Source organism: Trachinotus anak, unplaced genomic scaffold, assembly GCF_046630095.1.
Source record: "Trachinotus anak isolate AG129_WGS33_773 ecotype Australia unplaced genomic scaffold, CSIRO_AGI_Tana_v1 ptg000009l, whole genome shotgun sequence".
NCBI lineage: Eukaryota > Metazoa > Chordata > Actinopteri > Carangiformes > Carangidae > Trachinotus > Trachinotus anak.
The window spans coordinates 11,391,237-11,405,840 of record NW_027273860.1 but is presented as its reverse complement, the minus strand read 5'-3'; the positions used below and the strand labels follow the sequence as shown (position 1 = coordinate 11,405,840).

Sequence of the window (14,604 nt, the reverse complement as noted above, 5' to 3'; positions counted from 1 at the left end):
TTCTAATATTCGCTTTTGTGAAGTGTCTGATTTTACGTCATTGGGCCTTGAAGACTTATTGAAATGAAACCATCTGAAAAGTTTACAGGTATAAGTGTTTTAAAACATAGCTTTTAAGCCTATTATGTGCATTTCATATAAAATCTTAATTTGTAACAAGTAACTACATGATGTAGCCAGAATGTAAATGTGGTGGAGTAGAAGTATAAAGTAGTGTAAATGCAAATACTTACGTTAAGTACAAGTTACTCAAAATTGTACTTAAATATACTATTTCAGTTAAAATACTCAGTTACTTTCCATCACAGGGTTCACCCTTTGGTCATTACCATTCCAGGATACAGATGCATAAAACACAACACTGACAAATATAAGAAGCATCCTGACTCACATAAAAGGCTTAAGGAAGAACAGTTTGATCTGGCTGTTACAGTAAACACTCATTATCAGTCCACTTTATAGTCAAATTGAAGTGTCCGTATGTGTCTTTTTTTTCCCATCGTTCCTGTAATTCAACAGGGACAACAGCTTCCCTTTTTCTGAGGAAACAAATTCAAAACCACGATTTTGGCTCAGCCCACATCACAATCACTTACCACTCTCCTGCGGTTTGATCTGTCATTGGAGGAAGTGATGAGAAATACAGAAATATACTAAATACACCAGGAATTTATACTTGGTTTACTTTAGCTTGAATCACACCAGCTGTAGATTTTACATCCTGTTATTGACCCTGTATTGCTTTATCAGCACAAGCAAACCACACTTTAGCTCAAAAATCCATATTTTAGGGGATGTGTGTGTGTGTGTGTGTGTGTGTGTGTGTGTGTGGCACATCTGAGTTTGAACTGCACCTGTCTAAATGAATCAAACCAAATGAGCTAGAATGTGCTTTTCTTTGATAAATAAACCAATTATGTGATTCGTAGGCCACGTAATAAGTTATATTAATTACTTTACCCATGCATGCGGCTTTTAGAGGATTATTCAAACAATATAGTCTAAAAATGTTCAGATGCACATTCATCTCTCGCACACACGCTCAATCTGGAACGATCATTATTGTTGCTGCATTAATTTTCAGTGGGACTGAATGAAAGCAGCTAATTTAAGGATAACAGCCAATTAAGATGAATCATTTATCAGTCAGTAAAATATGTTGCGTGTCGCCCTGGAGATGTTTGTGAGGGAAAATCATTTGCATGCAGAGTTGCTTGCATAGAAACCAAGGCAGAACAATTTGGCCAGAAGTAATTTGTATTATTATTCTTCAGAAAATGGCACAGGAGCATTTGGATTGTATTTTTGAAGCAATTAGTTGTTCCCTCTTAATGACAGTGAGCATAAAACAGCAGGTCACAATGTAATATTCTTAATGAGGACAGCAGGCTCTGATTTTAGACTGATCCCCAGCCAGCCATTCCTCACAGCCAGCCAAGTCTTAACAGTTGGCACTGGAAGGGCACCAGGGTTAGGAAGTTTTTTTTTTTTTCTTTTGCTATGTGACATAAATGCACACATGGTGTAACAGTTTTGCGCACGCGGGCAAGTTTTCTATTAGTCACTGATATGTTTTGGGCGTAAAAAGTCAGAATCATTCACGCAATGCCTGTTTTCAGTCAGATGATTAAAGAATAGACTATTTTCCAGTGGTTGCTTTTATTACTAGTGTAATAAACTCAGTCTTTGTTTTTTTTTTTTTTGTGTGTGTGTGTTTTTTTTACCTTGTAAGCCGATTCGTTTTTTTTTTTTTTTTTGGGGGGGGGGGGGTTTGCTGTAGCGTGCTACCTGTCAGCTACAGTACCATAAATCTGTCATGTTTGGAAACAGCACTTGATGTACCACTGTGACTCGGCAATAAAGTGTGACAGGAGGGCTTGGGTAGGTTTACACAGGGCTTGACTTCTTGAGAGCCAGGCAGGGAAGGAGGGCACTGAGAGAGCACACTGATTACAGAGCTCGCACAAAGAGAGCTTTAATCTCTTGTTCAAAACTGAAACCACAACAAACAGTAAGAACAATGAACTCTGTCAGATTGGTCAATTTAATTAAAATAAGTTATGAAACCTCTGTTTTATGCACTGTGTCTCTTAGCCATTCCTGATAAATAGCTATTGTTAGTAAAGGCAGTGATATGAGTAGTCCATATGAGACACCAGCTGTCTGCAGTATATTACATTGCACTGTAGGGAAGGGAGTAAATAGATTACCCCCATGACAGACTTTAATGAAAGTCTAGAATGCAGGGTTTGGCAATATTAAACTGTGGAATAAGTGCCATTTCGACAGACTAACTTTACATACTTACTGCATTTTACACCTGACACCTGATTTGATTTGTGTTGGTAATATCCATTTGAACATTCAAGATGTTTATAACACACCGTCACCACAAGATTCACATCCTAATACTGCAGCAATGATAGTTTGACCTCACAACAACCATTTTAATTCTCCAGAGTCAGAGTTGCCTTCGAGGACGTCTGCTTGAATACTGCTGGTTGTGGCTTCTCTGAGACTGCTACAGATCTCACACAGTCTCTCATTATCACTTCAAACCTCATTATACTTTCTGTCACTTTTATAAACTGTTGAAAACCATAGTCATGTGAAGGCGAACACTATTTTACCAAGGCATTTAAAAACACTTAACTAAATGCATATTTATATATATATATATATATATATATATATATATATATATATATATATATATATATATATATATATATTATAGTTCATAAATGGTTTACTCAATGTTTACATTTGTGTGTTTGTGTGTGTGAGCTCCAGTGGTTGTCATTTCAGTTGACACTATAAAGGCACTTGGTGCGTCTATGACCCAGTTACACAGCTGTCATGAGAGGTTCAGCACACTGGTTCAAAGCTACCAAAACTTTGTCAGCCTGAAAAAAGGCTATTAGTCAGATTTCATCTGACTAACAGCCAACATAACAAGAGGATGAGTATATAGGCACAAAATTGATTACATTCTGCTGATGTCATTCATCAACCGCACTGTACAGTGGCCCTGAGAGCACAACACAACTTAGAAAAAGAACATGCAAAGAGACAAAACTAAAGCAAATGAAAAAAAACCTTGTTCTTCTCATTTGACAGCACATCTGGAAAAAAGGGCTGGAAAGAGCCACTGATTTTATTTTTCACTTGTCTTAAACGAAACGGCTCTGAAACAGACATGTGCGGATTGAACTTTTTTTCTATGTCATGTACAGGGGTGACAACAATGTTGTTTAATGAGAAATTACAACCAAAGAAATAATTTCATTTGAAAACTGCTCTGCTGTTACATGAGATCTGCTTCTCCAGTGTGGATTAGTGGATTGCAACTGAACTGCAGACATTGTTCAAGAACCTATGAATACACCCCCTAAAGACCCGGACAGTTGGTGTTTTGTGCATTGTGTTTTCTTGACTAAATGGATTGTTTTCTCACGCCACTATGTATTTTCTACGTTAGCAATTGCGTGAGGCGGAAGGAAAGGAAAGCAATCAAAGATGGACACAGGGAATGAAGTATGGAAGTTGGGAGGGAGAGAAAACAAGTAAAGGTCTGGCAGGAGATTGGAAGAAAGTGCAGCTGGTGGAGGAGTGAGTCTGTCCAAGTTTTTTTTTTCTTCCAAATCTTTGTCACCCTTTTGCTCCCAGCACTGGGCTCTGAGTCAGTGGTGTGTATGTGTAATTGTGGTTTAATGCATACAGCTATTTGTGTTTGCATGTGTGGCCAATGGATGTCTTGGTGGTCAAGTTCAGTAATGATGGAAGGCAAAGTGGGCCAGTGCACTCCGTCATTATTTATTATTTGTCTGTGTTTGGTTAGCCTTTCTGCTGCTTTTATGTAGTAGAATACATATGTTTCCAACCTATACACAACAGCAGCCCACAAGCATGTTTTAATTACTACTACTACCAATAGCATGGGGTAAAAAAGTGGAGTTTAGCATTTTTTAACTTTGGGTCTGGTCTGTACTGTTGATGGTTGTGGATGCGGGTGGGGGGCCTATGAAGTGAGCTGCACTAAAACAAATATAAACATGTTATGAATTAGACTTTACTTACCTGTAAAGGCCCCTTTTTAACTGTGCAATTTTAGGTTGTCAAACAAAAGTGGACAATTGTGAGAGAAAGGTGGTGAAATCGGTTTTCACCAGAAATGGGGGTCTTAGATTCTACTGTGAGACACCGATGGTTGATTTAGGACTTTTCCAACTAAACACAGCCTGCAAAAGTTTCAGAATTTCAGTGCCAAAATCCCAAAATGTGACCTTAGTTACAACCCAACCAACCAATCAAAGTACAGCACTGGTAAGTCTGCATAATGACACCGTTAAAAAAAACATACATACCCCAAACTCAAACCTTCTTTCTCCTGATCTTCACTCTCTTTTTCCTCCTCTTTTGAGTTTTTGTCAATGCTGTTGAGCCAGAGATTTTGTGTTGTTGTGGATCATTTTAGCAAAACAAGTTTTTAATTAATTTTTTTTTTAAAGAACACCGCATCATCTCACGACCGATTTTGAAGTCAGTTATCACATCAGCAGTCCAAGGCAGAGTCACTGAGGAAAAATCAACAACACCATATTCATGACTCTACTACAAATGCAAGAGCTCAGCTATCCAAAGAGCTCTTACACATGAAATCATTTTGTCATGCTTCATTTTCAAATCATTAAGGTGCAGATGAATGACGCAAGGTTTCTGCTTACATGTTTTTATTTTCTTTCTGTTTATGTGGCAGCACAACAATCCACCAGGCATTCATCGCACCCCCTGACAGAGCCTGACACTGATTGCTTCCAAGGATTTATTAGACTCATTTAGCACAGATTGACAGGCAGTGAACTTGTTGCACAGTGTGTAGGCACCTACATGAACTGCTGCCAGCATCAACAGTCTTGCATAGCTTAATGAGTATCCTATTTAATATTTAATGACTAATGCGTAGCATAGGTGACCTCCACTGGGGTTTCTAACCACAGTTGACTGGGATGATGAAGGGTGGCATTATATTCTAAACAAAACTGAGTTTGATGTGTTCTCATGGGCAAAATGGCAGGTTTACGACTAAAAGGAAGCGCTGCATTTGGTTTTGATTGCTGCGGTCTGCACTGGTTTGCCAGCCAAAGCTGTTGAAATTTTCATGGCTCCCTGTACACTGCCATCTGTAACTGGTCAGCAATGTCATGTGTTTAATTATAGGCCACATATTTTTAATATTTATTCAATAGAACTATGAAATCTCTATGCCCTTTCTTTTTTTTTTTATTTATCTGTGACTTGAAAGCTTCGCCATCTGGCATGCTCACCATTAAATTAGTGGACTGGACCTCAACAGCAAATGGAGAATAAGCATAATTCAATTTTGTTAAAGTATTCTGTCAGACTTCATCTGTGCATCACTGCAACTACTGAAAATGATGCAGGATGTCCCAAAACATTACATCTATACTTAAACAGAAAATCATGAGGTACAGTGCTACTTGACTAGAGTATTTAAGTGTGTTTTTTGCCATTGTATAAATAGAATATTTACACCAACTGTCTACTGTCACTTAGTGTGATTATATGCAACTTGTGTGTTATGAAAACTAGTGGCTGTATGTGGTGCAGTGAATGTAAATATTCTATCTTCAGTTTCAGAACGAGTGCGACACATGCAGGTTTTTTTTTTCTTTAGAAGGGAAACAGTTTTCGATGCCACAGGATAAAATAGTTTCCGTCTGAAATGTCACCCTGTCATTTATAGTGATAATTGCAATACCATATCTCCAGTTTCCCAGTAGGACTGTGTGTGGCCTCAAAAAACGTCTGGATCTTTGAATGTGTCTATCTCTGTGTGTGTTCGTGCAGGAGTCTTTGAATGATTATGATGAAAACGTGACCTTAACTAAAGAAGACCACATTAAAGAGCACTGCAGGGCTTCACAGCCAAATTCATTATTCACTGCTTAATGCAGATGAGTTATCATTTGATTGAGTTGTGCCATCAGGTAGTTTTTCTCTCCCTTACCCAGTCGCTCATCCCGGCGTCATACCAGATACACATACACACACTCACGTCATCACAGAGACACATGGGTGGGTTTTTTCATTGTTATTATTTTCTTTCCCTTTCAGCAGTCTCTACGCCCACACTACAGGTGTCCTGGTCCAGTTCCCTCTCTGTAGTAGTAATAATAACAACAATAATAATTGATAACACAGAACAGGCAGATCCAGTCAGCATGTGCTGATTTTTGTACTGGCCACAGCGCTCTGACGTGATTTTCCTGCCTTTTTTTGTCTGCATGATTTTGGTGTGTGTGCGTGTGCTCGCCTGTGTTCTTGGCTGACTCGCTTGTGTGTAAGCCACTACTTTCCCACGTTGTGAAGTAGGGTCTCCCACTGGCCTCCCTCCGTGTCCCTCTCTCTTCTCTCTTTCTTTCCATCCCTCTTTTTCTCTCTCTCTCTCTCTCTCTCTCTCTCTCTCTCTCTCTCTCTCTGCACCTGTACTCAGTGCTCCAGCCCCAGCTGCTCCCATCTCAGCTCTGCGCTGTTGGCCGGAGCCCATGTTGCACTTGGCATGTCCTCTGAGACCCTGGGGCCACACTTGACGTGCGAGGGCCAGGCAGGCCCCCGCCCAGGGAAGGCTCCCGTGGCCAGGAGGAGCTGAGAGCAGACGGATGAGAGGAGGGCTGTGGGCTGGAGAAAGACCTGCTGGAATTCTGGGAGTAAAATGCTGACTCATTGTTTGGCCTGTGGGGCAAGAGAGTGGGGAAAGAGATGATGAGGGTGGGAAGATGGGAGGTTTGTTTAGAAGAATGATGTGTTGTAAAGAGTTACCTTGTAAAAATTGCTGTTGGTGAGGAGACAGTATTTTCAGTATTTCCATTGAAAAAATGCCAAATACGCCTACAAATCGCTTTGGGAGAACTTCATCAAGTTTGAGAATCTAGTGGAAAATTCCTGTTTAATATTGCATGGGTCAAACTGACTTAGTAATGGCACAGTTTTTGTCAGTTACCGTAACACTTTACTCACCAATGTATCTGCCGACATCTGGGAACATTATTATTTGCAATTTCATCTTGATGAAAAAATCTGAAATTACAGATGTTGATCTGTAAAGTGTGGTGGATCTTTACATGAGACGTTTTGGCTAATACTGAAATTTGTTTAGAATCTGTCTCACCCTCCTGGCTTCTTCTTCTTGTTTGTTGCACCATCTGAGCAATGTTTCCACATTTCCACACCTTAACTATACTATTGGTAGATATCCAAGGTGCTTTAAAGATGACCCCTAATGACTTTGGTGATCCCCTGACTTTTCATATATCCCCTATAGCAAGTCAAAGGTTTCACTTATGCAGAGAAATATCTCAACTTCACATAGATGAATTGGCAAAAAATTTTGCACGGACATGGTGGTCCTCACTCAATGAATAACAAAGACTTTGGTAATCGTCTACCACAAGGTTCACATTTGCGGTTTTCAGTGAAATATCTCAACGACCATTGTATCGATTTAGTATACACAATGACATCCTTAGGAGGAGGAGGAGGAGGATGATGATGATGATGATGATGATGATGATGATGATGATGATGATGATGATGATGATGATGATTATAACTTTGGTTTATTACCATACAGCTGGAAACCTGTTGACATTCTCAGCTGTACTTTGTGTTTAGGGTTAAGCTGCTAAACTTCAGCATTGCAAGCATTGCTATTGTGTTTAGCATGCTGACGTAATGTGTATCTTGAAGCACCAGCGCACTGCCACACAAGGCTGCTAGCATGGCTGCAGATTTTTTGTTTTGTTACACTTTAGAGACACAAGAGAATGATTGGTTGTGAAAGAAACTGTGTGAAAATACAGTTTTTCCTACTCTACATTTTCAAGCTTCTCGAGTTTCCCAAATTCCCACATGTACTCAATCAAGTATTAAATCTCACATCTCACGGCTGCTGCACCGCCAAGTAGGATGTTGTGGTATAACTGAAAAAGAATAGATATGTATAAACTGGGAAAAGGGATAGATGCATTGCTGTAAAGATTGTTTTAATTTTCTTAGCACGTCATGAAATAAACTCCACCACATTCCCCAACTACTGATTTTCATTATCTTATTAAAAGCTCAATGCCTTGACCAAACATGAAAATATTGAATACATTTTGGCACCAGACTCTTGTAAAGACAGAAAAATCTTAGCTGCTGCTATCCATTTGTGTCTGCCACATATGGTGTCTGTATGTCCTTGCGAATACAAGTATATACTGTCAGAGAAGAAAGAGGACAGGGAGACGGATAAGAAAAACTTTGGATTCCTCTCTTCTCTTGTTAGCGTTCCCACTATTTCTCTTTCCTTGTCCGCAATCCTGCAGACATTCTCAGCCATTCTCCCCCTGACCCAGGAGGGGGTATCACACACGCGGACTTGCAGACCTCTAAATCTCCTCGTTGACAGCTCAGTCCCGCTCTGTCACAACCCAAAGAAAGAGAGGAAAATCTATGTCCAGAGCCAGAAGAAAGAGGAGGGGATATATATGTCCCCATGCTTTGTTAGGCATCCCTAAGCTGAGATTCAATAGCAAGGCATTACTCAAGTGGTTGGCCAACAGGCCATTGTGTAGTAATTGACCCTGATGAAGTGATGGGCCTTTAATTTGGGAACGCTGTAAACGGTGTGAATTGATAACATGGCTCATAATGTTGGAGCCTTCCCTTCCTTGCTTTTCATCTGTTTTTATGACATGTTTAACTGTTCACTTAAGGCTGTAAACAAATTCATCCTCTAATATCCTTTTATTCCAGATTTGCATGCATGCATTGCATGTTGTGGTAAACAGTTTTTTATGATAAATATTCCCTTCTCCCTTCTGTTGTTCTGTTCATGCCAGGTACCATTATCCTGTTCCTAAGATCTTCTATGTGCAGCTGTCCGTGGGGAGTCACGAGTTTATTGGCGAGGGACGCACCCGCCAAGCAGCAAGACACAACGCTGCCATGAAGGCCCTACAAGCCTTGCGCAATGAACCCATCCCAGAACGGCCACCACAGGTAAACACACACACAAACACATGTAAACAGAAAGGCTTGCACTAGCACAGCATACCAGCAGTTGTTTAACTTGCACTTCTCCGGGAAACCCCACTGCTGTCTTCAGTGCGGTTCTGTTACTATGAAAACTTTAATGGACTTCTGTCTTGCTTATGGAAATAAAATATTGTGTGTTCCTAAACTTTTCTCACTCTTGTATAAAACTACTTTGATTGTCCTTGATGTGTTTTTAATTAATTTTCCTTAAACAAAATAAAGCTGCAGTAATCTTTTCATTGTGTTACTACAATACTGTGACAAGAAACTGTATCCAAACCACCATTTATTCTCCTTCATAACTGTGTTGTTAACATAATGGCTGCATCATTCTATACTTTCATAATTTTTGACAAGTTAGAAAAAAGACATGAGTTTGGTCCAGAACCCATATTCAATGTAATGGAGAAAAATGTCATCTAGTGCAGTAGTTTGCCATGACAACAGAGCTGTGTGAGAGACAAATAAGCTACTGCGTTTCAGGCTTTGGCTACACAGATAATACTTGTCACTAGGATCAGTTCATTATTGTTTTGGTCTTTTAATGGGATGTGTTGACAGTAAGATAAATTCAAATATCTCCATCTTTATCACTTTTCCACATTCAGTGTCCCACTCCCTTTGGACACAATCCTTGCTCTACAAGTAGCCACACATGTCGCATTTGGTGCAGTTTATTACTAAGTGCTGAGTGGAAGTGTCTTCACTGGTACTCAACATTTGGTCAGGTCAAATGATTATACTGAAAGGTATTACATTTCTACGCAACTGTTGCCAAAATAATAATGTGATTACAATTATCAGCCAAGACATATTTTCTGTCGAGCGATCGGTTAATCGCCTCATCATTTTAGCTCTACGGTGTAGCTAACATATTAACATTACACATTTATTAATGTACACAAAGCCGTTCCACTCCAACCTAATGGTTTGTCATACATCCACATTCCACTCTCCACTTCAATTGTCCACCAATCATCCCAACCTCAACCGTTCAGCATGTGACTGCTTTCACCCCAGAAGACTCTGTCTCTCCACTTGACCCCGTCCCACTTGAAAGCTCTACCCTTAATGAAAAGTCAGGATTTGCACTGCAGATCTGTTTGTGCTCTCCCTGGAGAGGCTCTAAAGAGTGTTACGCTGTTTTTTCGGAGGGGTTACTGAGATGAATACATAACCACCTTTCATCAGATTGAATCCAAATCCACCTCATCTCTGTATAATTTAAGCCCTTCAATCTCCATAGTTTTAGTTTGCACCTGGCAGGGATTTATTATCTGTTCCTCAGTTTTTTTTGGGTCCTTTCTCTTTCAGCCTACTCCCAATGTCACTGTACCTTTCCAGAGTTTCCCCTCAGGCATAGCTGTTAACTGTTGTTATCATCTCCCACCGGAAATCAAATTACCCCATATCCTCAACGCCTGGCATTGCTGATGGTTATTCAAAACGCTTTGGCTCCTCTGACTTGCCTGACTCGCTCTCTTGTGGCGTCGGTCTCCATAAATGAGCTCTTTGTTTGCCAGTGCTTCTGAGTCTTCCTTTACAAATTGAGGCACATTGTGTCTACAGTATATGCCTGTCATTCTGTCTCCACATGAGTGTGTGTGTGCTCCTACATGTGTAAATGTGTGGACACCCTCAGGCTAAAAGTGTTCCTTTTCACCAAGGGCTGTCAAACCTTTATTTTGAGGAAGACCACAGGTAAATATCAGTGACGCTTTAATTAGAGTGTTTATACACAGATAGAACAACAATATGTAACCTTAGGAAACACAAAAGAAACACCTCCAACTTCACGTGGCTTCAGGGAATATATATAATTAAGTAATGAAACTGCTGACTAACTCGTAAATCCAGTGCCATTGGGTTTAGATACTGGAGATACTATTCAAAGTATGACATGATGTTAAGCAAGTGCACTTCCTGTCTTGTTTATCTCATAATAAATGTTTTGACTGGGTATTTATGAGGGGAAATCTACATCATCAGTATCTAGGAGCAAGGTTGCGTGGTCATAACATGGTCAGTGTAAAGGAAGATATATTTAGACCTGTGACATTGTACCCTTTACAATAAAGTTAGTTTTCTAAGAATGATGTTGCTCTGTCTATTGGGAGCCCCGTCTTCCAATTCTTTGATCTAGAATGCTTTCTGCTATTATGAAATCAGTTTCCCAAGGGCATAGATGTGAATGTTAAGCATTCTGTTCGCCCATTCAAACAGCCCCTTTAGGCTGAGTATTAATGTCTCAGAGCACTATATGAGCTCTTCGCTTGCTTATACTTTTCCCAGGACTTTCTGTCCAGGACATCCAGCACTGAAGTCAGATTTAGCCCCGTATTTGTCTTTGTCACTAGAAGGTTGTTGATCTGCTTGGTAATTCCAACACAATTTCACACCCACAGACACATGCAGACACTTACAACCAGTGGCTTGATATTGCAGCCTTGAGAGTGGATTCACACTATTAATCATACGTATGAAGAATGCTGAAAACAGCAGCAGAGGAAAACACATGAATACAAGAGAAACAGAAGAACGGACTGAGGCCGTTTGGACTGACTCTCAGGTTTTCGCCTGTGTCTGCATACATACATGCAAGGAGCAGATGATGTCCTAGCACACACAAAACAAAAGCGCACCTCTCACCAGCATGAAGCCTTTCGTCCCGGTGCGGTAGGTGCATCGAATCACGTGACTGTTTCCTGTGAAATCCAAGAGATCTCACAGTATGAATCATGCGACGTATCAGGTCACACAATGAGAAGAAGGAGAAGGGAAGGAGCCCAAAGGGAAAGACCACAGCCTTTCAGACTTAATCAGACAAAGAGCTGGACATGAAAAGATAAAGATCGAGACAGTTCTCTATATTCCCATAGACAATTGGCACCAAAAAGCCCCTTGTGTGCCTGATATGATCTCTATGACATTAACATTTGTTCCTTTATTAGTAGAAGGGACAAATAGCAAAACCTTAATTATTAGGCAAATAGTAATCTATTTATTTTCTATTTAACTCCTGAAAATTGTACTTACAGTACAGCTAACTTAGCAATTCAGTCACTGTTAAACTGACAAAAGGCTCAGACCAGAGTCATCTGGTAATAAGTCCAGAATTACTTCATAGATTCATGGGCGTCAAATTTTGTGGATTGAAAAAAAAAAAAATTTTTAACATAGCAATGTTGTTAGGTCTATCTGGATCCGACAAATATGTGGTTATCCCAATGAAATCTGCTGGTGCTTTCCCGCTGACCTTAACAATCCTTCCCTTCTGAGTCCTTGATCTCCAGTTTCTGTTTTGAGGGAAAGGCGGTTCTCAATGTTCACAAATAATAATTTGACTCTCTAGAACAGAGAGTTTGTGTATAATATTTCTCAAATTTAGTGGACCACCACTATGAGAGACCATTGTGTACAGACAGAGGACCACCAGTCATGTCCAGGAATACTGAGTTCTCAATCCCCTATCAGATAAGGATCTTAGACAGACGACAGGCTACTTGTTGCAGCAGCTTGGCGGACATCCACTCTCTAGGTGTGTAATTTCGAGAAGTCTTGGTTTGATATCTGCCGCTATTTTGGGGTCATGGTCTGTTGTTTTCTCCGGCTGTAGGAAAAGAATAAGGGATACATTTTCTTTCCATTTATTTTAAAAAACCTCAAGAGAAATCCACAGAAAATACGTCAGTATTGGTCTTAGTCAAAACCCAATATATGGCCGGACCATGTTTGTTCAATGAGTGAAACTGAGGACGTGATTGAAAACTGATGTGGAAGAAGAACTTTCAATGGAAACTAGCCAAAGCCTGTTGGAAGTCGCTAAATGGCGTTAGATGATATAATTCTCTAATTAGCATATTCATGATCTCACCACATTATATTTGCATTCTGCCTGGTGTCAGCTGGTTTCAGGCCTTCATCTGTTTGCTCCTCTCCGACTCTCTGTGCTCACATACGCAGTATTTTATTGCAGCCGATTTCAAATGACGGGACAAGTATGAAATAGTGACCCGAGCGTGGCTCATTAAGGTTACATGTTACCAACAGTCACTTCCAAGCCATTTCCAAGCTGCTAAAATTTTATAACCGCAACATTGTCTGTCAAAATCACCATACACATAAGAAACCATTTTTTTGGCTATATTTACCTGTAAAATCATGACTCAGAAAGAAAGGTTCTTGCGTCAGAATGCCTTTCTCATTTTGTCTCTCACAATGCTCACACCCTCTGTCTGGGTAACAAGCTACTGCTCCGTCTCACTGTTGCTACGTGAGTAGACACAAAGTCAGGTGTGCCTCTTGCTCACAGGGCAGTGTTAACCACTAACCAGTAATAGATTTGTCACTTGGTGCTTTTTTGAAAATGGGATCTGAAAATGAAAACTGTTGTGGATCCACTGAAAACGCCCCCTGATGATGCAACAGAAAATTTGTGTCAAATTATTTTTGCAAGAGCAAAAGCCAATAGGAGAGGTCCAACACCGGGCCAACCAATGGTTATTCTTAACCACTTACTCATTTCGCTCCGCAGACAAGCCGTGTAGACACATGATGGCATTGCAAAAGAGTTAGCGCCTTTAATGTAGCCATCTTCACAGACATTATGTTATCTGACATTAGCAGGTTGAACATTGTCCACAGTTATTTATGGTCTACTTACTCCTTTTTCTGTGTTTTTCATTTACTGTAAAACTATAATACATCCAAACAGGAATCTAAATGATGTCAGAGGCTCTTCCTGCTCTTGTTTGCATTCACCACACCAGCCGTGCTATTTATCAGTCAACAACTGACAAACTGACAAAACTTTCTTAGTGGATGTTGCACTTCTGAATTTTAGCTCGATGGTTCTCCCTCTGTGTGTGAGCGTGTGTGTGTGTTCCTTACCCCCTGACACAGGTCAGGGGGTAAGGAACATCAAGTTTTTGGAGTTTTGGCTCAAGGGAAAAGCTAACAATGAGCAATAGTACTATGATTTTAAGTAGTGTAACAGAACAGCATCTTGATGCCTGTTACTTAGAAGCAACACTAGTATGAGCAATAACAATCAGTACGTGTTCTTTTACCGTTTTGACCTCTGACTTATTTATTTATTTTTTTTGTGATGTTGTTTTCCAGAACCCAGAAGAGAAAGGGGAGACTGAGGAAGGCACTGATGCCAGCAAATCAGAGATCAGCCTGGTCTACGAAATTGCCCTCAAGAGGAACTTGTCCGTCAACTTTGAGGTGAGAAACACATGACAAAAATAAGGCCATGGGGCATTGTTATCATTGGTACTACTGTAAATTGTAAGTCATGTGTTTCCTTGAAGTAGTGACGTGAATGAATGGGAAATGAGGATAAGGCCATGGAGTTAGAGGATGTATGATTAGTCATGATGTGTTCCCTGGGTTTGTGCAATGTCATAGAGCGGTAACTTACAAGAATACAGCTCATTAGCTTTATGAGAAGATAACTCAGGGAAAACTGAAGGCGTCACACTGATAAGTCTTAACCCA

General features: G+C 40.1%; 1 protein-coding gene across 2 annotated transcripts in view; it reads left to right on the top strand.

Moving 5' to 3' along the window:
• Positions 1–14,604, top strand: part of stau2 (staufen double-stranded RNA binding protein 2) — an 87,525-nt gene that overhangs the window by 12,269 nt on the left and 60,652 nt on the right. For both annotated transcript variants that reach the window (XM_071485324.1, XM_071485325.1), the window contains exons 6-7: positions 8,907–9,066; positions 14,224–14,331. In XM_071485324.1, coding sequence (XP_071341425.1) covers positions 8,907–9,066; positions 14,224–14,331 — 268 coding nt within the window. The remainder of the gene's footprint in view (positions 1–8,906; positions 9,067–14,223; positions 14,332–14,604) is intronic.